Raw genomic sequence first — 25,616 nt, 5'->3', positions numbered from 1 at the left:
ATTTTATTTATATAGCACATTTTACAACAGCCACACTCCCTGAAATCATCTCTATAAATGTATGTCACAGATCTTAGAAAAAAATAAAAAAATAGACTTGATTGGCTTAATTTTATTCAATAGTGCTGTTTTGGGGTCTTAAAAGAACAGAGAGTCAAACATTAAATGTATTTATGTGCACCATACACACTTTAAAAGTAAGGCCAAATGAGAGGAAGAACTATGAAAGAAGCCATGCATATGGAGTTGTTACTGCCTCAATGTGAGTACTAACCACCATAACCACCATACTGTACATACCAATCAAACTACAGTATAACTAAATGTACACTCAAAAAAATAATTGTTGCCTCTTGTTAATTTAAAGAATTAAAATAAGCAAAAGTAACACGATTGTTTAATATTTTTTCACAACTTAATTTGTGTTAAATCAACCTAATATATTTAAAACTGAAGTTTACTTAATTAATTTGTGTGAAAACTACATGAATCATTTTTGTTGACAACTAACAGTTGGGCAGTGAATCTGTAGTTCCCAGCATGCTTTGCAAGGGACTGCATTAGGAGGGTAAATTTAGGGCTTAAGGTGTTATTTTATGTTTTTTTCAGTAAATGGAAAGATGTTGTTACTTAATATAAGTATTTAATGTTCAGTTATGTTAGAAACTTAGAGAACTTTCTGTAATGATTTTGAATTTTGTGGTTACCATTATGCTGAAGAGTGACGACTGTGTTTAGGAGGGCACTCAGTATTCACTACATATGTATTAAACCTCACTCACAGACCTGCATAAGGCATATCTAATATTACTATCTAAGAAGTTGTTTTAATTAAATTGCATGCTAGTAGCTTCTATCATTGGAAGTATCTGTAGAGTCAATTTAGCTAAAATTATAATGTTGGTGATTTTAGGAAGGACAAAAATTAAATCTATTTAACTTGACAAAACTTTATCTAGTAGGAATGACAATTATTTTAGTACTCTTGACTAAATTAATTTAAGTTCATCCAGCAAGATTACAATAAATCATTTCAAACAAATTCGATTTTGTTGGAAAAATGTAATTCAATTTCGTGGAAAGTTTTCCTTTATTTAATTAAGTTGCTTCAACAGCTTATTTTTAGAGTGTATCTGTAAAACCCCACCAGACATAGATGGAAATTAAAAGCAGAAATAATGATGCAAGACTGAAATGAGAACTTTAGATCAAACTCTCCCACTTAATGAAAGATGTTCAAGCACATTCTTCAAAGTGATATATTAAAACACACTTCCTTTCAAGAAAAGATGCACATGATGAGATAATTTCTGTCCTTTCTCTCTCTTTCACTTCTATTCATAAATCATCACTGCGAAACTGTTTGACGTTATGTGAGCCCATCAGAAAAGTTCTGACTGACACGTGCTGCACTCCTCTCCCTAGATGTACAGACGTAATACTGCTGATGTAGTGATGGGTAAAGAAAGATATATGAATAATGTGCAAATGAGGCTTGTATTAGCATTCTTTCAGATTGATGAGTCATCACCCAGAGATCTCCCTGAGCATGATTTATTCAAGAGGAGAAAAGAGTTGTTCCTTACACCTCTGCAGTAATGATCAGTACACAGGAAATGGAAGGTCCATCTGGAAGGTAGAGGTTAACAGAGATTTGATCATTTTTTTATTTTTTTTATAGCGAGAATTACATAAGACATTTTCCCCTGAGAACAAAGCAAAGATCTCATGATTTCAACAGTCTTGAACAAATTAATGAGCTTATTTAATGCACAGTCACAGCCAGGTCATTATACAGGCATGTCACTTTTAGTTCCCTATTTAATAAATAAATGTTATACACGCTTTATTTACTTTATATGAGAAGAACCTACTCGGCTCACTAAATGCATTGTGCAAATCAGGTAACGAAAAGGGAAAGAGAAAGACTGAACGACAGGATCATTTATAAATCTGCCACAATCAAGGAGTGGAGGATCCCACATACTGTACATATAGCTCATTTAGCTTACAATACTAACAAATGCTGGGTTAGTGAGATTATAATGAGTCGTTAATTATCAAGATACTTCAAGATATTTATGTATTTTAGCTTAATTACCAGTGAAAGCAAAATAGTATGATAATAAAATCTACAGCGTTGCAATCTTTCATTGTTTTGACAAATATTGATTTACATATCAGCATGCATGGAAAATTTCTTGACTGACAACACTGCGGCCTATTAAGTTGGACTATGGGTAGTTATTAGTAAATAAAATTCATGTTTTAGCACTGAAATACCACAATAAATTGCCGCAACTGTTTAGTGAATTAAGTCAAAAGTATTTCTGATAAGATTCAGTCATTTTTAGCCCTTATATGGCGATGACCCAGATGAGCCAGTATTTGTAATGCTCTTGTGCTTGAAGGAATAAAGTCAGCTTAGTTCCAGCATCAGCCCAACAGGGATAGATGCCTTAACACACCCGGTCAGGTTCAGCAATTACTACAGAGCCTGGAGGCAGACACCATTTCTGTCCATCACTCTATTTCTCTCTCCCTGTGTTGTACTTCTCTCCTATATCATTTCAAATTTCTCCTCTGAACTTTGAACACTGCTATAAAGCAGGACAAACATATTTTGTCCTCAGATAGTATTATTAATAGATTCTAATAAGAAATAAAAACAATGTCAACTTCATTATAACAAAAGGTTATTTGATCATTAGTTTGCATCTTTATGACAGCAAGTTCTTGGCACATGACTATGACATTAGTGTCAAAAAAGCAGAGTGTGTTTGACAGTACATTCCTCCACAGCTGTCATGCAGCATGCAGCTTTGACTCCTGTGTGCTGTCATCCAGGTGGAGATGTCCAGGGTTTGCTCATGAGCAGGTGCCACATTCAAGGTGTCACTTAAGCTGAAGATTTATACGGTCCACACAGCAGGGTCAAAAATTAACCAGGGCTCCAGGAAAAATGCTACCAAATGATTATTCTATCATTTGTATCTGTAACTGACTAGTGTACTGACAGTCTATCTATAACTGACTAAAATATGTGCCAGTGTTCCCTGTCATTATTAGTTATGTTCCACACCAGTTCATGTTTCATTGATTGGCCTACTCCCTGTTTATTTAAGTCCTGTGGATGCACGCACCAGTTGTTTTTCGCTGAGGAGCCGAGCAGAGCCCACAGGGTCAGCAGTGGTCCAGCAATAATGGCGATGGGACTACGTCTCCGTTCTCTCCTTCAGGGAACGAGGATTACATACGTAACCGTGATGTTCCCTTTCAGTCGCTCAAATCCGACGTAGTCGTCGTGTCAACTGATTGGGATCCCAATTGAAACTCCACTTGTGCTGCCACCTTCCAGTGCTTAGACAAAAGCCTTCTGATCCCCCTGCATTATTGAGGCGGAGACGGGATAGGGCTTAGGCCAGGGAAGTCACTGCTGTTCCACAAGATCACTGGTAAAGCGTTCCCTTTCTTTGGAAAGGAATACACTGCAGTAGCCACATCCTGCCCGTAGGAGGATACACATATGGACTAGGCGTTACCGGGCAGTACAACATATGGAATGTAACTGAGGTGGCTCCAGCCTATAACAGGGGGAGACTCACTGCTCAGTGATGGCAGGGCTCGCCGCAGGGAGCCACACCGTGGAAGAATACACATATGGGCCTTCTCAAACCCATCACCAAATCAATGCACCGAACTTTGGGGGATCGAGCATTCGCCATCGCTGCCCCCACCCTTTGGAACTCACTCCCTATCCACATTAGAAACTCAGATTCACTGACCACCTACAAAAAACTGCTCAAAACCCACCTGTTTCAGCTTGCCTACAACCTATAATAACACTCTCATCATTTTTTGTTTGTTTCACTTGTAAAGCGTCTTTGAGTTCCTTGGAAAGTGCTATATAAGACTTATGCATTATTATTATTATTTATTATTATTTATGGGATCACCGTAGGGATCACAACATATGGGACCCAGCCTAACACAGGTTCCACCAGAGCATACGGGTGTTAGGTCTGGCATCAGAGACTCCACCACGTCCGTTGCCAAAGGGTGTGGAGGAACTCAACAAAGTTCGGCTAAAGAGGAACTCTACTGGAGCAAGAATGGTGCACGTATCCAGTCCATTGGAAGGGAATGGCGCAGCAAGCCAACACTTCGAACCGGGCTTACAGCGAAACTGGCTTCATGTGAAGGGACTCGACACATAACACATAACCGGCTCGACACATAGGCTATTTTTCTAGCGAACATGTTTGGTGTCACCCAGCCCGCAGCTCTAAAAACATCTGTCAGCGAGGCACCCTGTGTCAACGCCCAGGAAGGAGTTACAATCTCGCTTTGGAGAGGCTCACTACCCAGTTGGGCACGGTGCACCTTGGGTAAACACACCAAGATGATGGCAACCACTATCCAGTGGACCAACCTCTGCTTGGAAACAGCCTTCCCTTCTGCTGGTCTCCGTAACAGACAAGAGCTGGTCTGAGGTCCTGAGGCTTTGCGTTCTGTCCAGCTATAACCGCAAAGAGCGGAAGGGATAGAGAAAAGCCAGGGCTGGGTCTGCCTCCTCTCGGGCAGCGCTTGCAGGCTCACCACCTGGTCCCGTTTAAGGGAGAGGTAGGAACCTAGGGCACATATCCAGGCCAGGGTCTCAGGATACCGTGAGAGTTGGCCGGCCCGAATTCCAGGCACGATTCGTCGACCGAAAATGCGTGCAGGTCCCCTACCCTCTTGATAGAGGCCAAGCAAGCAGGAGAACTGTGCTCTTAAAAACTGGATTTTTAACTCAGCTGCCTGCAGTGGCTCAAAGGGATGTCTCTACAGTGCGGTAGCACGAGAGATAAGTCCAAAGAGGGTATAGAGGGGGCGTGAGGCGGATTTATCTCCTTGCTCCCCTCAGGAACCTGACTATCAAGGCGTGCTTCCCCATGGATTTGCACCCACTACATCACAATGTGCGGAAATAAGGCCACATACACTTAGAGGGTGGAGGGAGACAGCCCTCGCTCCAACCCATCTTGCAGGAAAGAAGCACGGAATGACCAAACACCTTCGAGGGTTCCTCTCGGTTAGAGAAGAACACTATTCAACGAATAGGTTCCACTTCAGGGTGTAAGCATGCCTCATAGAGGGTGCTCTCGCAGAAGTGATGGTATCTACGACATGTTTGTGGTAATTCCCAGAACATCCGCGTCCCGTCTTTTTGGGACCAGACATGTGGTTTTCAGAGGTCTGGACGTGGGTGCCAATGGTGGCAGGGGGACCAGAGGCACCACAGACGTACCCAGGGTGGGGCAGCGAGGTACAGGACAGGGACCCGGCTCGGAAGGCCCGAAGTGGCCTGAGGCGGGGTCTGAGTGTGCGGTGCAACACTTATCTGTCTCCATGTGACGGACCCAAGTGCCGGCTGGCGATACAAGAGTGGGCTGAGAGGTGCAAGGCTTTACAGGGTCGCATACCACCAGGGCTGTTAAAAGGGTTAATAGTCGGCTATTAGTCATAGATTCAAATAAGTAATAAAAACTATATACTGTATATGCCACTTACAATCAACTCTATAAAGTTGATTTCGGACACTAGTTTTCATAAACATTTATGCATTTATCAGTGCACTCACTCTTTCTCAATAGTGAGGTCAGCAATCTCTCTCAGCTACAAGAACAGATATTTACAACGTACTCTCTAAGTACCGAAACTTCCCGAAATGAACCCTCCTTCCCCTGCAACATTAAGTAACATCCTCCTCTCTCTGCATCACAATAATCAATACGCCACCTCAGAGAGGCACTGAGTTCCCTAAAGCAGAGGATGCACCACAATAGTGTCTGTCACTATCTGTCTCCCAGTAGTGCATGCTGGTTTGTTCTCATTTTCAACTTCAGCTTTGGCGCAAACATTTTGCTTGCTCATTAGGCAATGAAATATCTTGACATGTATATCTACATAGTTCACAATATTATCCAAAATAACCCAGGGGGTCTCAAATTAAGATGAAATCATTTTACATGCATTTACAATGTAGTATGCTGTTCTTAAATTAGACACAATTTGACAACAAACAGCTGTATATTCTGTTTCTGTACAATATTGATTGTAGAATCAATATACCTGTCATTTGAATGGACTGCTCAAACCACGTATATGCAAGATCAATAAACTCTCTGGACCTTAATCTCCTGACACATTCTAGCTCCCACTTAAAATGCTGCACATAATGATGCATTGCATAATGCAGCCACTGTCCCTGTTTGCTGTAAGACATGATGGGCAATCTAGTTTCTTTTTCCCATGACATCAGCAGGGGAAAAAAAGATTTGATTTAGCATAATACATGCAATCCCAACATTTATTTGCAAAGTAAACAACAGATGATCATCAGATGTGCGCATACAGGAGAGAATACTCATTTGAGTAATTATAGATATTTTTTCCCCTTTGGGTTCGTTTGCCCTTCAAATAGAACAATGAGCTTTTTGCCAGGTGCATTGAGAGTAGGGCTGTCAATACAACTTGTTATTTTTGTACAATTAATTATATAATAAAAAATAAATGTAATTATGTCCTGTAAACCATGCTAAGTCCCATAGTAAGTAATGGAATGCCATTATATCACTTAATTAATTTGATTATCAAGGTGCCATGACATGAGAAATCTAATTTTCCTTGAGCTTTTGACATATGAGAGGTCTTTGTACCAGTAAAACATCCTACAAGCTTCATAGCTTAAAACTTCCTCCTCATTATAAACAAAGCATTTATTTAATCAAGCTCCAAAAACAGCTTGTCTGGATTTTGTGGGATCTGGGACGGCATACATTTGCATAGGACTGCCTCTAGAGCAAGACATCAGCTATTGGGTAGGGGTGGGTAGGAGTGTTTGGAATGTATATGTTGTATTTTATTTTAGAATATGCGTAGTTTAAGTGTGGGCGATGAAGATTTTTTGATTGTGTTGTTATGGTTTTGAATTTGTAATGAATAAAGTTAATAAAAAAAGACATTGGCGAATAGTTACACATCATAACACCATAGGCCCCGCCCACTATCGTTCAGTCGATTAACGGCTGACACCTGTCAACACCAAATGCGAGAATCATGTCATAAGCAAACATTATAATCAATGACGTGGTCTACACTGGATAAAGTATACAGATATGCGTTCAATCTCTGTCGTACTCCACGCACATGATCCTGTCGACAACAGGACAAATGGAAGAGTGATAGAACGTTCTCTATGAAACGGCCTGTTCCTGTTAAACGGCCTGTTTAATAGATCATTAAATAGATCTCTATACAGACTTGGACTGGAACAAGAGGATGGTTTATTTTTAATGCTGTTACAAATCGAGTCAGAGAATTAGATGTTTGTTCTGAGTATTTGACTAGATTGCTTTGCAAACAAATCAAGTCACTTTTATTAGCGCTTTATACAATAGAGATTGTTTTAAAGCAGCTTTACAGGGATAAACAGGAAATTAATAATTTAATAATGCAAAAGAGATAATTTTTTCTGTAAAGCAGCTGTTATTGTTTAGCTGAGGTCAGTTGAGTGTTGATCAGTTCCGTTCAATAACTGTGTAAAGTTGTGGAATGAGTTAAATTTAGCTATAAGCAGCTCTGGAGAAAACAGTGATGTCATCGTCCAGCTCAGTTCAGTTCTCATCCAATAGTCTCAGCACAGTCAAATCAATAACGTTGCCGAATATTAAGTGTACCTAACTAAGCAAGCCAAAAGGCGACAGTGGCAAGGAATCCAAACTCCATCTGTGACAGAAATGGAGAAAAAAGCCTTGGGCGAAACGAGGTTCAGTGGGGGGACCAGTTCTCCTCTGGCCAAATGAAACAACATGGTGTGGTTATGATTACAGGCTGCATCACAAGTCAGGTTGTAGATTGGTAACAGTGTAATGGAGAGTTTGCAAAGAAACATTTGTTGAAAGAGGAAGCAGCCAACCCTATTGAATCTGACAGCAGCTGCAAGGCAAAATGTAGGTAAACTATTTCATAATGCCCTGTCAGTAAATTATGGTTCTATATGGATAATGTTTTCAAAACACTAACTCACGTGCAAAAGTGTGAGTAATCATAACAGTGGCTGTTTTACTGACAAGGCTTAAGGATCCAAAAACTTTATTAACATTATAAGTGAACCTCAAGCAACATTTGAACATAAAAAATCCATGTCAATACCCCTTTTAAATGTAGAAGTGCTTGGCAGCACTACTACAACCAGAAGAACGTCCTGGTTGCGTATGCAACCCACCGTTCCCTGAAGGAGGGAACGGAGGACGTAGTCGACGGTCGACTGAATTGGGATCTCGCTAGAGAGCCTATCCTCTACGAGTACTATTGAACGAGCCAATGTAATTGGGGTGCATGATTCGCATCACACACTCCGCCCCCCGCGGCGCGGGTATAAATACGGAAGTGGATGCACGCACTAGTTGCTTTTCGCTGAGGAGCCGAGAGTAACCCGGGGTCAGCGGTGGTCCAGCAGTAGTGGCAAGGGGACTACGTCCTCCGTTCCCTCCTTCAGGGAACGGTGGGTTGCATACGCAACCAGGACGTTCCCTTTCAGTCGATAACGTCAGACGTAGTCGACGGTCGACTGAATTGGGATAACCTTTGAAAACGCCACTAACGCTGCCACCTTCCAGTGCCTAAACCAAAGCCTCCTGATGCCCCCGCAAATTTAATGCGGGGAATGACAGGGCTTAGGCCAGGGAAGTCACTGCTGTTCCTACAGGACCACTGGGAAAGCGTTCCCCGTACATTGGAAGGAAGGGACGCTGCAGAAGCCACATCCAACCCAGAGGGAGGTAACATGTAGAATATACACATATGAACTGGGCGGAAACCGGGCAGTCTAATATATGGAATGTCACTGGGGTGGCTCCAGCCTAAGACGGGGGGAGACACACCGGACAGTGACGGCAGAGAGACTCTGCCGAGGGAAGACACGGGCTCGCCGCAGGGAGCCGTATCATGGAAGAATACACATATGGGGTCGCCGTAGGGACCGCAACATATGGACCCAGCCTAACACAGGTTCCACACTGCTTACGAGTGGTAGGCCTAACACCAGACGTTCCGCACGTCCGACGTCGGAGGGGTGTGGAGGAACTCAACAGGGTTCAATTTTAAGGGAACTCAACTGGAGTAGAAAGGCGCACGTATCCAGTCCATAGGAGGGGAAGGGCTGGATCTGCCTCCTCCAGGGCAGCGCTTGCAGGCTCACCACCTGCTCCTATTACGGGAGAGGTAGGAACCTTAGGCACAATCCGAGCCGGGGTCTCAGCTTGTGAGAGTTAGCCGGCCCAGACTCCAGGCACAATACGTTGACCGAAAGCGAGCAAGTCCCTACTCTCTAGTAGAGACCACGTGAGCAGGAGAACTGATATAACAGAATTTTTAACTCACTGCCTACAGTGGCTCAGGGGCGGTCTCTGCAGTGCTGTCACACCAGGGACAAGGCCCAAGAGGATAAAGAGGGACGCAAGGATTTACAAGACCTTGCTCCTCAGGAACCTGACGATCAGAACGTGCGTCTGCACACTTCTGCAACACGATGAGCGTTGTTTAAACACCGAGGCAACATCATTTTGAGGGTGAAGGAAAACAGCCTACTCCAACCCATTTTGCAGGAAAGAGAGCACTGAAGTGATCGAAAGCTTTTAGGATCTCCTCTGGAGAGAAGACACACTCAACGACTAGGTTCCACTTCTAAAGGCGTAAGCACGCTACCCATTTCTAGGGGGTACTCGCAGAAGTGATGGTAACTATCACATGTCCCTGTGATAGCCACCTGAACCTCCGCGTTCAGATGTAAGACCGCCCGGAATCTCCGGGGGAAGAACGCGGGTGCCATCGTGCCCCGTCCCTGAAAGAGTTTTCAGGGGAAGTCAGGAAGGCTGTCGATGGGAACCAGGTCTAGTTTGGCCAATAAGGGGCAACTATGAAGACCTGTTCCTCTCCTGGCTTGGCATGTAGGTGCAAGCGACGGGCGCAAAAAGACAGGAGCATTGCTCAACACAACATGTGAAGATCACTGGGCTTCCGGAGCATTTTCTGCTCAGCACTTGAGTGTGATAAGTTCACTGAGCTTCAGGAGCATTCCTGCTCAACACCTGAGTGTGATAAACTCACTGAGCTTCAGGAGCATTTCTGCTCAACCCTTGAGTGCGAAGAACTTCACTGAGCACCAGGAGCATTTCTGCTCTGCACTGCGTGTGATGAATTCACTGAGCTACAGGAGCATTTCTGCTCAACACCTGAGTGTGATGAACTCACTGAGCTACAGGAGCATTGCTGCTCAACACCTGAGTGCGATGAACTTCACTGAGTTTCAGGAGCATTTCTGCTCAACATGAAGTGTGATGAATTCACTGACTTGAGCAGGCGCAAGGTGACCGTGAGTCGCAGTTCGCTTTTAGAAGGCTCACTGGGGTTAAACGCATTTCTGCGGGCCCCTGGGGCACCTGAGAGCCAGTGTTTGTCCAAGGGTAGTCTGCTCGGTTTGTACAAACACTGGCAGGAAGACGAAACCGGAGGGGCAACTGAGCGGCCCCGGAATAGTCATGACCCAGCTGGACCCAGGGGATGGAGTCTCCACTTGCCCTGGCTATAACTGTCGTGAGGCTCGATGGCGGCACGATTGAGTAGAGCGGGAAGAGTGGAACAAAGCGTCCTCAGAAGCTTCTGACTCCAAGGAGGAGGTGACGGGTGAGTTGTGACATGCAAGGGAAGCTTGCGCAACGGTCGCAATGTCTAACAACTCGAGGCACGAATGGATGGCCTGCGGTGCGGAAGGTAGAGATCTGTTTTTAAGCACATGTCTTACAGGTCGGAGCTGCAGACCAATCTTGGGCCAAGATGGTCACGACCCACCACCTAGTAGCACGAGTTTACAACTGGTCTTCGTACCGGCTGGAGCGGCTATATCAAATCCTTCGCCAGCAGGATAAGATAAGCACGCACAAGTCAGGAGCACTGCTCAACACTCGGTGTGATGAATATCACTGAATTTTCAGGAGCACGTCTGCTCAACACCTAATGTGATGACTATCACTGACTTGAGCGGGGTAGCCGAGCCTGAGGTGGGGCAGCAAAGTAGAGAGAGTGGTGATAGTGTGCTGTGCAACACTTACCTGTCTCCACAAGCGGCAGGGGGCGCGTGAGAAGGCGGATGACCGGGTCCTCGAACACACCAAGCTGCCTGCTGGCGACCAAGGGGGAGCTGAGGGGTGTAATGCTATACAGGGTCACACCCGCCAGACTGGCCCTCTTGGGACCCAGGAACAGATGAAATTGCTCTCTCTTTGAAGTGTGGGTACCGCTTGCTCCGCTTTTTTTTTTTTTTTAGGGAGCCAGCGGCGGAACAGACACACACACAAACAAAGGCTCCACCTGGCCCTCACCCGGGGGGAGGGAGTGACCGTGCCACTCCAAGAGCATCTCATCCATTCCTGGGCGGCCCGCTCCGGAATGCTTTCGCTGTCGCTTGCCACCTGGCTTGGCAGCGCCAGGAGCGGGCTGGGCGTCTCTACTGCGGCCGGCTCCATGCTGAGGCCTGGGTGGAGGCTGCTGCGGAGGGCCAGCAGGAGCGGCGGCCGGGGAACGCCCACCGGGGCAGGATGTGCCGGATGACCTCCGTCTGCGCTTGAGCGACAGAGAACTGTTGGATGCAGTTCTCCACCGCCTCGCCGACCAGCCCAACCTGGGAAATTGGGGAGACCAGGAACCGAACCTTGTCCGCATCCGCCATACCAACCAGGCTGAGCCAACGAAGGCGCTACTGGACCACCAAGGTGGACTTCGCCAGACCGATCACGCACACTACGACACTCATGCCCCGGAGGGTGAGGTCGGATGCAGTCCGGTGCTCACCTATGAGCACACGGTCTGGATTACCCTCGTGCATGCCATGGGTGCCCTAGCCTGCAGCAACGCCATGGCACGCAAGAGGAAGCGGCTTGCCCACAGGCTTTGTAAGCTCTGCCCGTCGGAACGGACAAAAACTCACAGGCCTTAGGGGGGAGACGAGGATCCCCCCAAAAGGCAGCGGCCGCCGGACACAGGTGCACCTGTGACTACAGACCGCTCCAATGGAGGGACACCTCGCAACCCTTCACCGTTCCTCCATCAAGGGTAATGAGGGGGAAAAGCTATTCAGGCAGTTTCTGGCAGAGAAAGATGCTGTTCACCACCTGATAAGCTCTCCATGCATTTCGGGAAAGAAAGGCACTGGGGCGGCGAGCTGAGAACCAGCGCAGCCCGCCCCAAGATACCAAACTCCAGATTCCAACCGAGACTGAACGGGACACGGTGGAGGTTCCACTCGAGCCCGGCAGCCTCGGCGGCCCGTTTCAGCATAGCTGATAATTCTGGATCCGGCTCAGGCAACATTGAACTCCCGGAGGGAGACAATGCAGCCGAGTCATCATCTCTAGAAGTCAGCTCGCCCTCCGATGCTGCAATCGGCGTCCTGTCCTCCAAGGGAGCCCCAAGTGAAACCGCTGGCCCACCCATTACAGATGGACCAGCAGACAACACAGGAGGCTCCAGTGGTTGCAGTGGAAGGGAGGAGTGAGGAGCCCACAGGGAATGGTTACCGGGCGGGACATCCAACACTATCCTCCGGTCACCCATCCCACACAGCACCCGAGGGTGGGGCATGGTAATGGGGACTCGCTCTCCGCGAACGAAGGCCAGTCTCGCCCTCAACACTGCGACAGTCATGTTCCCATAGTGAAAACATGAGCTGTCCACAAAAGCTGTCTCAGCGTGCTGTAACCATCAGAGAGAGACAGGGAACGACCGCACCCAGAAACGCACGGGCGGAATGACATCTTAAAAAAGACGCAAACGCACCCGTGTTGCTCTTTCAGAAAATAGGACCGTCACCAGTGCCGGAGCACACAGGGGAATGACCGCGGCAACACTGAACAGAGAACTGAAACAATGAAGCACTCACTTTTCCGCCCTCTAACCAGCCATCAACACACACAAACATTTAGAAATTTGTTGCTGTTAAAACAGCAGTTGAGAGCTCAAAGCTCGCGATCACCGCTGCATTCGCACTGTAGAACACCAGCACTGGGAGACTCTTCCTGAAGAACACCGACACCCTCGCTCGTTGTAGACAACAGCACTCTCAGAGACATCAAACGATCGGCTCCGAAGCGAAAGGCAACTAGTGCGTGCATCCACTTCCGTATTTATACCCGCGCCGCGGGGGCGGACTGTGTGATGCGAATCACGCACGCCAATTACATTGGCTCGTTCAATAGTACTCGAAGAGGATAGGCTCTCTAGCTAGATCCCAATTCAGTCGACCGTCGACTACGTCTGACGTTATCGACTGAAAGGGAACATGGTTTCATGGGAAATGCAAAGGGAGAGATAGTAAACACAGCATCTGGTCAGTCAGAGCTCAGCCACAGTCAGTAATTACTCAGAGACGGCAGATCAATAACTTCACAAACACAGGAATGGAACACTGTATTGCACTGAATGAACAAGCTAACACATCACCTTTGATTTGTGAACACTGCTGCTTATTGACATATGAAGCATGAAGCAAAAGACATCCAACACAATACTGTGCAACTGGTGAGTGGAAATTACTTTCCCAGAGGGGTGTTTCAGACATCTTGTCAAATGTAACACATTTAAACTGTCTAATATGCCGTACATTTTTAAGTCACCTTGAAATTATAGCTGTTAAAAAAATGGTGATCTTACAAATCTAACATACCCTTGTCAAAAAAGTACACTTTAGCATACTCATTAAAAAGACTAACAGTTACTTATTACAGAAATATATTTTTTTTTAAATCTTAAGAGAGAACTGAATGTAATGTTTTCAGACACTTAATTGCATGTTAATTAAAATGAAATGAAAATGTATTTTAGTTTGAATTTATATTAAATCCAATTAGCTGAACTTTTGTGTGTTTTACGACTTTCTATGCAATTTCATAATTTCTCCTATTGTCTTTGAAATAAGGTCAAAGTGTTTTGCCGAATGTACTGGAATTTAATATAAACTAAAATAGAAACACTTTTATTTTAAGGTGAACTTGTTACATTGTAATTATACATGTATGTACTGAGTAAAATAAATAAACAACATGTAATTACTATATGAATAGGGTTTGGTTTAGGGTTAGTTGCTTGCACGTACATGCAAATACATGTAACATATAACAAGGAGACTGTAAAATAAAGTGTAACATCATATCATTACAGTTTTTTTCGATTGCTAAACGACAGTGAGCACAACTGGAGCTACATGTCCAAAACTCTAACTACAGTCTGCACAGCAGCAGTTCATGTGGACCAAACTCTAGTTTATTTTTCATTGCTTGAACACAGTTTTCAAAACTCTACATACTTATCCCATGACTTTAACCACAACCGGCACAACACTGTAGATTTACAGCACTTTGTTCAAATGCTAACACACTGCTGTCAAAACTGTGAACCACACATTCAAAACAGAATAGAGTTCAGCCTTGTGCCTTTCATACACTGCTGATTGCAATTTCAGCTGAAAGGCTAAGCAGGTCTTGTTTGTTATTTGTTCGAATTACAGTATGTACTTTTAGTTTCTAAATGTTGTATCATTACTGTAATTCCGTATATTACTATAGACTATTGAAGCAAACTGCTAATTTTCATTTACCTTAAAGAATTGTTATGTTCTAAAAATTTAAATAAATCATGTGAAAGAATGTCACTCTTTTCTTTGAAGAAAATATTACTTTGTATGAAGTCACTGAAATTGTTCAAAAAACAATTCAGAAAAGTTTGTATTTTCTGTATTGGTGTTTGATGCTAGTGTTTTTACTCTCAGTGTGTTCTGAGTGACCGTGTGTGTTATCTCATTGAGGGTTGTGCATAGTGTTTGGCTTCACTGAGCCTGTTTTGAGCCATGTGTTAAGAGTTGTGTTGCTTGGAATGAGTTTTGCAGGTGATGTGAACTGTTGAGCTCAGGTGACTGTTGGTAGTGCAGACTGTAGTTAGAGTTTTGCACATGTAGCTCCAGTTGTGCTCACTGTCGTTTAGCAATCGAAAAAACCTGTAAAATATTTGTAATGACAAAGTTGAAATTTATCACATTTAAAATATATTAACTTCAATATTGAATAACACACCACAGTTATTATAATCAGATTCTTTACATCTGCTTTAGGGCTGTTAGCAACACATCAAAAATAAGTGTACTCTAAAGCATGACAAAAGATTATTAAAACCTATTGATTTAAAATGTACTCTAAAGTAAAACTTTCATTTTGACAGTATTACAAAGTGCACTTTTTAATGTTTCAAGTGTACTTGAAGTGTGTTAAGAAACTTCAAAGAAATGTCATTAATATATTATATGGAATTAGTTTTTGTATAAATATACTTTTAATATTTGACGAACACTACAAGTGCAAAATACAATTAGGTGCACTTCTTTTTCACAAGCTACTTAAGCTTCTGAACAAGGCAACATGCAAAGTAACATAAACTATCTTCTCATATGCATGCTCCTATTTGCTGTGGGGTTGTTAACAGATGCTCCTGTTGTTTGTTGACATGCTGAGAGTGTACAGACACTTGCTGACTTTGTCACTTTACGAGATGTGATTCCATTAGACATAGATCTGTTTCCTCTGATATTGTCTGCTTTACTGAAGGCAAATGTCTCCCCTGTGCTGACTGTAACAGTTCCCTACAACAGTTGATGCTAAAAGATAGCTCAAAATGAGCCATTGAGGGTCATTACGGGTACTGTAGAGCTCTATGAGATGGAACCACTATCTTATTGGTGTACCAGGAACACATGCTGTAAACCTTTGGAAAGCCCCTGTGTGAGACCATTACTGCTGACTGAACTGTACTGCTGCAGCAGCACTCTGCTCACTGCCAAAGGTATTGGTAGATTCAGGACCTATAAGATAGTGGTCACATGACAGTGTGGCTCCAAGGAGTCCTGATACACAGAGCATCAGTTTCCTTGCTCAGCACACACCATAACTCTTATACCGACAGTATTAAAATGTTGTGCAGCTTGGATTCTTCTTAACTACAGTCATGCATGTGTCTTACACCGTGGGGTAACATGCTTGAGTGCATGAGATAAAGAGAGGGAGATGTGGACTGGGCAATTTGTTATGTAATGTATGTATGTTTTATTAATCAGTTCAGACAGGTCTTAAAGGAATAGTTCACGCAAAAATGAAAATTCTATTATTTTCTCGCCCTCATGTGATGCCAAAGCCAGTTGATGTTACTTTGTTTTCCAGTAGAACACACACGGAGAATGATTGAAAAATAGAACACTTTTACATACAACAATAGTTTATAGTGAGCAAAAATGACTTGAGACCTGGATCAGTGAATAAATCATTACTTTGAGCTGGTTCTTTTCAAAGAACTGATTGTTCTCATTCAAAATTCTTCTTTAGCAGTGTTGTATGTTAACTTAAACTATTAAAAATCATTTTTGTTTTAATGCTGAAATAAAATAAAATATAAATATGAGATGGAAAAAAATGTAAGAGAAATCTAGAAATAACTGAAATGAAATCAGCTTAACTCCTTCCCCACCACCGTTTTCTTTTTTTTAAGTTGTCAGCCACCGCCAGCATTTTTTATTTTCTTCAAATTTTCATGGCCCACAGAATGTTTTATTGGAGATTGATTGCGTTATTTTACATATTATTATTGTTTCTGCTTGTTCATCGCCTGTGTTTTGATCAGGAGCTCATTGAAGCTCATTTAAAATATGAATAAATACTATAGCAGTAAATAAATCATATTAAAATAATCATTCAGAAACAGAATTAAAATTTCTGATTGATTTATTCACAATTCAGAGTTCTAATAACTGAAAGCAATTCTAGAGATAACAGCTCACAGGAAGTGAACATATGCAGTGAATATAATCACTTAAATTTTGTGTTCCATAGAATAAACGTCATGGGTTTGGAACAACATGAGTAATGATGGATGAACTGTCCCTTTAAGGGCAGCAATTAGCAGTCCTAATTGCTCTCTCTCAATCCCAGAAAGATACATAGAACCTTAGCAGCCCGGATTTTCATTTAAAGCGGCACTATGCAGTTTTTTTAGCTTAACTAAACAGCTTCGGAGTATTGGAATGGTTATGCCTCTTTTAGGGTTGAATGCTGGCCGTCTCGCCCCCCTCTGGTGCCTGTGAGCGGAAAAACCGCACTTGCAACTTTGGGCCGGCAGACCGCCAGGAAGTATCGCGTGAAATCAGCACTCGCGATGTAACGAATTGCTTTACGGCACTGCACACATACACACATACATGCATACACGCCCCCATCCAGGATCCGGCTAGCTATAAGAACAACTATCGTCATGGCTAACGCCCGTTTCAAACATACTCCGTTTGCAGTGTGTATGCGGTGCATTTTTTTTTACGTACCCATGTTAACAGGTTAGAGCTTTCAGACTGCACGCGGGTGCGGCCAGCGACCCGTTCCAGGTGCGGTGCGTATACAGCAGTGCAGCGATCGTTTCCGCACCGAGTCTATTTTTGCTGTGCTGCACCGCACTGAATTAAAGTGGCAGCGCATTGTTCACATTAAAATAGACATATTGACAAGAAACTGTATTAATTTCATCATATACGCATAATTACAGTTAATGTGTACAGTTACTAAATTACAGGGTCAAGAAAAACAAAAAAGTATGATTATAGTCTCAAAAGTTGCAAAATGCAATCATATATTATTTTTTTCCCCTCAAAAAATATATGATATATATATGGGGGGGGGGGGGCATTGGCATCACAGCAGGCAATCACGTGATAGGCTGGTGGACTGAAAAGTAGCCTACTCAAAAACTTGTTTTACTTGTTTTCAAAAGTTATGTTGAATATGTTGTAACATACTGAACAAGAATATGTTGTACAAAGATTTAAATGCCAAGGAAAAGGAATTGGAAGCAATTTCCTCGGCTATTGGTGTCGATGGTATGTTTTAAAATGTTTGTTTTAAGTGTGATATTTACATAGGCCTATGTAGGCTATTTAAACTTACTTTAGTTGGCTATCTAATGAATAGCCTATAGAAAATGTATTTATATGATTATTGCTTTTAAACGAGAATACAAATATATTATTGCTGTATGTTGTTCTATTTAAACTTGAATACTGTACTGTGTTGCCCTTTTTATCTATTTTGTTGGTCGTTATCTTTCACCTTCATGTCATGCGAATTTATTTCATTATTATTAAATTTAATGTATGAAGGTCTGAACAGGAAATATTTATAGAAAGTCTAAATATATAAATTAACATCTGAATATGTAGTTGTAGTAGCCTAAATCTTATTATATAGTTAAATTATTTAATATACAGAAGTTAAACAGAGTGTAATTTAAGTTTGTTAATTATATAGTTATAATTTTAACTATGTAATTGTACATCAAAATTACTTACCCATTTTTGATTTTGTGGCACACAGAAACTGCGCAGTAGCGCACTGCAAACGCAGTATATGTGAAAGCACTATAGCGCGTGCTGCTCCTGTACCGCCTAACGCGGTAGACTACTTTATTATTATAAAGTGCAGAGGGTGTGAGTGCAGAGACGCTCTGCTTGAGTGGTTTTCACGACAGTAGCGTTAAATACAAGTACTCTACAGCGACTCTAGGGGTCGCAGTTTGACAAAAACAGAAATCCTGCATAGTGGTGCTTTAAAAAAAAAAAGAAGCGCAAAGAAGATTTATGTAACAAAGGAGAAGAACAAGAGTCTAAACTGTAGCTCTATGTTCCTCTTAAATAAAAAGGGCCAGATCAGCACAGCTGGCTTCGCCATGGTGATTAGTCTAATGGTAATTCCACAGATCTAATATGTCCCATTTATACATACATTTATTCTACAAGACAACAGAAAAAGTACCTCCACACATCCATGATTAGCACAAATATGACTCTGCGAACAGGCAATTAACTAAGTTTGTGTAAATCTGCTTGTCTTTATGAATTCATATGGTCCATTAATGCAAAATGTCTGCTGCATTAATTTAGTATAGGATTTGGCTAATGTAGTACAACAGAATACCATTCAATGCACCATATGTAGCACTGTGAGATAAATCCACAAACAACACAAGACTTTCTCCCCATCTGCTGTCATTTGTGTTCGCAGAGAGAAGTATGACAGAAACTCAGACGGTGCAGAACAACCAAGCAATAAACCAACAGCAAGCACAGCACTACTACACATCAGGAAATGATTAGCACTGCGGCCCACTACCGCTAAACCTGATCTGAAGCCAGCTGTGCTTTATAAGCTAGAGTCTGCCAAATAAAACTACCTTTAGTCAGCTTTCTAATTAACTTTAAAGCTGAAGCATGTAATTTCTACGCTACTAGAGACACTCGTTGCAAATGGAAACTCGCACCACATACTGAGCCACAAGTGTCATATTATTCAACTAAACAGCAATCACTGCTCAAATATATTTTGTAGGGGTGTAACAATAGGCTATATCGTGTCACAATATATCACAATACAAAAATGCATCATGTATCGTGGATAGTGACAATATTGTGTATAGTAAACCCAAAATGAAAAATTCTGTAAGAAAAAGTTTTAGTGTCAGTACTGCATTAAACTACTACAAATAGTGTTGAATATAATGTATAATAATGCAATGGGTAAATATATTTGTGGGTCCTGAATGCCAAATGTCTTATGTTACCAGTAAAAAGTGGCCTATATTATTTTAAATATATCTAGCCAGTGACAGTGCAAACATGTTCGTCTAAAATAATTCTGTATTTTCAGCTTCAGAATCATATTTTTATTCTGGTGTCACCATTGTCCTGTGCAGTGGGTTACCAGCACCAAGTCCAAGCCAATTCATTTCCACACCCAATGAAATACCAAATTTAGCATTTTAAGCAACAGAACATTTTTTGTTCACCTTTTACTATATGTTTTGGAGTATCACAATAATAATATTATATCGTAAGTTTAGTTTGTGATATGTATCGAATTGGGACATAAGAGTATCATTACATACCTCTCCTCTTCCCTGCATACCCGTGACTATAGCATCCCAGTGATCCTAAATATGTCAAGCAGTTTGGATGATTCAATAAATAAATACTAGGCTCCAGCATCCCAGCGACCGTACAAGCGGTTTGGATAAATGGATGGATGTTTTTTTTTTATGTCAATTTATTTTGTTGAATTCTATTTATCTTGTATTTTAGAAAACTAGACAAAAAGACACATTAAGAATATATATAAATTTGCAGTGATGTTTTGAAAAAGGCTGATTCAGTTGTCTCTGCATCTTAAACTGGTATAGAAAGTAGTATATTAGCATCAAAAAAATTACACACTTTACCTTGAACTGTAATCTAACTGCCATTTAATTTGTCAGATGTGTTGCACAATATGTCTCTTCCTATATTATGTATTAAGCAGCGCCATTATTCCCCACTGACTCACTCCTGGCTGCCTACCACTCGCCATCTCAGCCAAAAGCTACTAGTCACAGCTTAGTTTACTGTATCTCATGCTATCTGTTAGCCCTGTGGATCTCTAGAGGATTACTGATGGAACTGCTCTCTGTAACTCAAAAGCTGACATGCACTGCTACAGTACTTAGGATCCTTGGAGAACTCTGAAGATAACAGCAAGTGATTAGGTGACGAAGAGCAAAGTGCGGCGTTACAGTCTGAGTAGGTTTAAAGCCTGCACAAGCTTATTCATTTTTGATCAAATGTAGCAGCTTAGAGATAGAAGTTTCAGGAAATGTTTTCAAAGATGCATCGCAGGTCAAATATTAGAGCCCGTTCTCATCCTTTGGCGGCATATGTGACGCCATATGACAAAACGGCGAAATACTACGCACATGGCACCCTTTAGCGTGAATATAACACGCGAACCCAAGGCGTCATAAAGTTGACTGGCATCCTTTAGCGTGAATATGTGACGCAGACCCTACCCCACACCTAAACCTACCCATCACAGTGCGTGTTATATTGACGATAAAGGGTGCCATGTGCGTAGTATTTCGCCGTTTTGTCATATGGCGTCACATATGACGCCAAAGGATGAGAATGCGTTAAATATTACATGATGCTATTTTTTTCTAAACAGAAATCCTGCAAGGGCAGAATTTTTTTTTATATCAAATTATATGATGTTATATGATGCCTATCAATGTGTCCGCAATGCTTTTAAATTCCACTTAAAGTTTGCTGACATGCGCTGATTGGTGAGAATATAATAAGCACTTCGGTGATGCTATTTGAAGCGTCTTCCCAACTGAGAAGATTAGCTTAAACCATACAGGATGCGATGATATTAAAATTCTGGCCAATATTTCATAATTGGCCAATATCAAATTCTACACTATTGTGTCTAAATAAATACAAAATAAAACATTAAAAACTCAAATCAGTTATTTTAAATGCTATAGGTTAATTTAGGTGTATTTTAAGTATATCCCAATGTACAGTATGAAAGATATTCATTTGTTAAAGCTTGCGTCCGTTGGCGCTCCGCAGTGGTACGACCCGACCAAACTTAAATACTCAGAATATAAACACTTATTATAGGTGTACCGTAGTGATACAGGATAAGACAAAAACACCGTTTGGAAAATGGATTCATGATGTAATTGCTCATTATAAAAAATTTTAACACAAAAAATGTTACGGACTGCAGCTTTAAAGTTTTTAAACATTCAATTTCAGTGAGTGTTAGAAGATAGCAAAGGCACTCAAAAATTACCATGTCCAATTAAATATATAATATTGACGATTACCCAAAACATCTCTAATATTGACCAATAACCGGTACGATAACAAGATGTCGCGCATTCCTAATGTCCGTGCATAAACCAACTTTCTGATGAAGTGTGAAAGCAAGGAAACCATTTAGTGATACTTACAGCCCACCATCATCATGGCCACAGAGAAGATCTTCTCCCCGTCTGTAGTTGGTGCAATGTTCCCAAAGCCAATGGTGGTGAGACTTGTCATGGTGAAATAGAGAGATGATATGTAGAGCGTGTGCTTATTGGGACCACCCTCCCACTGGCCAGAACCACTGGCATTGTAGCGGTATGGCATGCCAATGCTGTTAGCTAACTGATAAAGCCAGCTGTCCGTCTTGAGACTGTTGGTGGCCTCATCGATGACCTCGTAATCTCCAATGCTGTACCAGATGCAGGCCAGCCAATGTGCCACCAGCCCAAAGACACACACCAGTAAAACTAATACAGCAGCACCGTATTCCAGATAGTGGTCCAGTTTGCGTGCCACTCGACCCAGGCGGAGTAAACGCACCACTTTCAATGAGCTGAACAGGCTGCTGAGACCCTGGCAAAGAAAAAGAGAGATGGTAAGAACATGTTAAAACTAGCTGACCTACAGACAAAAGAAAAAAATAACACCCAAGTAAGACTAAGAAGATCTGCCATGAATACATGCAAGTGTGCACACCTTAATCATCATTTTCAAAAGGTAAAAATATTTTCACAAAATATGAACTATTAATTCATGAATATTATGTATTTCGGTGGGTATACATGGAATTTATTTCATGAAATTACAGGGTCTGCAGGTTCTCTCTATAGCCTACTTTTTATGTTTTATGTTTTCCCCGCATGCTACAACACACTGGTCACATCAAATGACTTTGGCAAACAAAAAAAATATAATATTTAATAATATAAATTAATATATTATTTTGATAAATTATTTTTCATTATGATATCAGGATAGTTGTATCGCCCATATTTAATGCCTTATTTAATGACTTAATGCCTCTAAAAATTATTAAAATTAATTTTAATTTAGAAATGAATTATGTTCTTTTTAGAAGAGTTGTATTCAAGTCATTGTATGTAGCAAAATACATTTAAGTATTTTTAAATAAATTAATAGATCCAGACAAAAACAAAAAAAGAGCATAATGAACTCTTTACATTTGATTTATATGCAGCACTTTTTTGCATAGGTTTGGAAGATTACATGCCTCTATGTGTGCAACATAAACATATCAGACTGAAAAGAAAACAATCTGGGTTTTAGAAAAAGCTTACAAACCTAAACGTAAGAGGTATGTATGTAGGCACATATGATATAAATAGGCTTAAATTCATTAGGTACACTTGAAAGGCTTAATACAGATCATGACTTTAAAAAGCCAGGTGTGGATTTCAAGGTAAAATCTTCCATGTTCACTTGAACATGTATAATTCTATGCTGATGGGTGTCATATAGCTCCAGAGACCTACTCTTTCAGCCTATAGCCACTTTGATCAGACACCTTTCATGTCAGAGGAGCAGGAGAAAATGGATAGCTAGGTTCCTTGACTGATCCTACAACTCCACAGGGCACTTCCAAAGAGAATCTTAGATCTCATGAGTGAACAAAGTTGTTTTATTGATCAGGCAAATTCTTTTAAGCTTATGAAAGATAACAGCTGATAGTTTGGATGTATGTTGTCTCGTCTGTGTCAATAAAGGGTGAAATAAATATAGTCTTTTTGGCTCTGAAAGCAAAATAAAGAGGATGCTTTCACTCAGCTACGCCCACACTTGCACTGTATCCCTTTGAACAAAACCTTAAACATTGCTTGTCAACTTCAGGCCAATGCAAATTATAGGTCTTTAAAGAAAAAAAAAGCCCACTCTGATTAACATATATTTGTTAGAGTTTTCTTAACGTACACAAATACAGCATTAACCCTACGTAGATTATGCAGACATTTTCTGCAAGGAATGTGGGGGAAGATCTAGACTAAATATGGGGTTAAATGGTTGAAAGTGCTACAAGGGTCACGGTGACAGAGGTTTAATCACTGGAGTTTGCTTGCTAGTGTCACGTTTACGTTTTGTTTTGTTTGCCTTTGTCACCCAGTTTGTACCTGTGTTTCTTTGATTTAATCCATTTCACCTGTTGTTTTCTTATTCAGTCTTCATCAGTTCATTTGCCCCAGCTGTTTTCGTTTCCATTGTCTGTTCTGTGTATATAAGCCCATTGTTTCAGTCTGTCGTTGTCACTACATGCCTGGTTGTTCTGTTCGTGTTCTCTTTGTATCCTGTCAGTTATTATCTAGTTTGTTTAATAAACACTGCTGCAATTGCGATCCTGCTTCTGTACCTGCTTCAACCAGCCTGTGACAGCTAGTAGACGTTTCTATACAAATACAATATTAAAGTGTATCAGGAATCAGATAACATGAAACAACTGCTTGCGCTCTCTTACTGGTTGTAGCCGCAAGCACATTGCTGCTCATTTGCTTAGCATCACCAGTGGTCGCAGTCACTCCCAGTGAAAATGAAAGACTTGTTCCAGTGAAGCTGAAAATTAGGGTTACACCAATATTCCAATTCTAGTCACTACGATAGTTTTGATAATTGTTTATATTATATCATTAAGCCATAATTATACTTATTTAAATCATAACAACTCTCAAAATAGTTTTAGCATGTTAATGAATATGGAAATGTTCATGTATTTAGCCTTGGCCTTGGCGGACTAGATCTGCTAGTATTGACTTGCTAAGGTTGACATAGTACCAATACCAGTAAATATTTGTAGTTCTCTATACCAATTTTGGTAACCAGAGTAAAAACATTTGAATTAAGTTTTTTTTTAAATTGTCTCATTTTGTCCTGTCCATTGGTTATCAATGTCAATCATGGCAGTTTCCAATTCAATCGCACATTAAAATACAGTTTTCAATCCAGAAACTTTGCAGCGTACTTAGTGGCATCAAAAACTAAACTTGTATTCAGAATGTGAATGGGTAATAAACAGAAAGCAAGAGCATAGTCATCCCTTTATAATCACTAAGGTTGTCAATCTCTAAATCGCAAGCTCACTGAATTTTTTACTTTCGTGAAAACACCCGTTATAATAAAAAAGCTGTCTTAATTATACAATGAATGTCTTATTTACATCTTTATTTACATGTTTACACTTTGTTGGATATAATGAAAGGATTCCCGCACACGCAGCTCAAGTTGAACAAACTTGACAGATATGATTGTGATTGTCTACAATGCTCAAACTTATAAAAACACGCTGTAAAAAGAAACCTTTGACACTCAGAGAGCGCTAAAACAAACACGAGATAACAAACATGTGAGATATGCTGTTGTTGCATAAATAAACGTGCAGCTCTAGGCATCTGGAGCTGGGGGGAGGTGGAGGGTTTTAGAGGAACTCTGATATGTTGAACAAGCACTGGCTGCAGGATTAGCCGAGTCCAATCAGCGTATGCTATGTGATGATGTGATTGCTTACTGACTGCATGTAAATTACCTATCAGCCTGCGCACTCTAGAATTAATGGTTTAACTAGAAATTTATATTATGGCCAATAACCAATAAATCTCCAACATTAAAAATCTGTACTATATTGCATGAATTTAAAAAATAAAACAATTAAAAACTAAAGCAGACTTAAATGCTACAACTGAATTTAGGGTTCACAACTTTATAATGTAGAAAATGAAAAATGGATATCCATTTTGAGATATCCAAACAATTAAATATTCAATAACTTTATTAATAAGCCTTAATAAATATTAATTAAATATTCAATAAA

General features: G+C 41.2%; 1 protein-coding gene across 4 annotated transcripts in view; it reads right to left on the bottom strand.

Annotated features, from left to right (window-relative positions):
- kcnh5a (potassium voltage-gated channel, subfamily H (eag-related), member 5a) overlaps positions 1-25,616 on the bottom strand; it is a 174,419-nt gene that overhangs the window by 73,731 nt on the left and 75,072 nt on the right. For all 4 annotated transcript variants that reach the window (XM_077220838.1, XM_077220836.1, XM_077220837.1 and 1 more), the window contains one exon: positions 21,946-22,375. In XM_077220838.1, coding sequence (XP_077076953.1) covers positions 21,946-22,375 — 430 coding nt within the window. The remainder of the gene's footprint in view (positions 1-21,945; positions 22,376-25,616) is intronic.

The sequence above is a fragment of the Siphateles boraxobius genome, unplaced genomic scaffold (assembly GCF_051911475.1).
Source record: "Siphateles boraxobius isolate OS27281-9 unplaced genomic scaffold, OSU_SipBor_1 8, whole genome shotgun sequence".
In the NCBI taxonomy this organism is placed as follows: domain Eukaryota; kingdom Metazoa; phylum Chordata; class Actinopteri; order Cypriniformes; family Leuciscidae; genus Siphateles; species Siphateles boraxobius.
The sequence above is the reverse complement of the archived record's forward strand: the minus strand, read 5'-3'. Positions and strand labels throughout refer to the sequence as shown.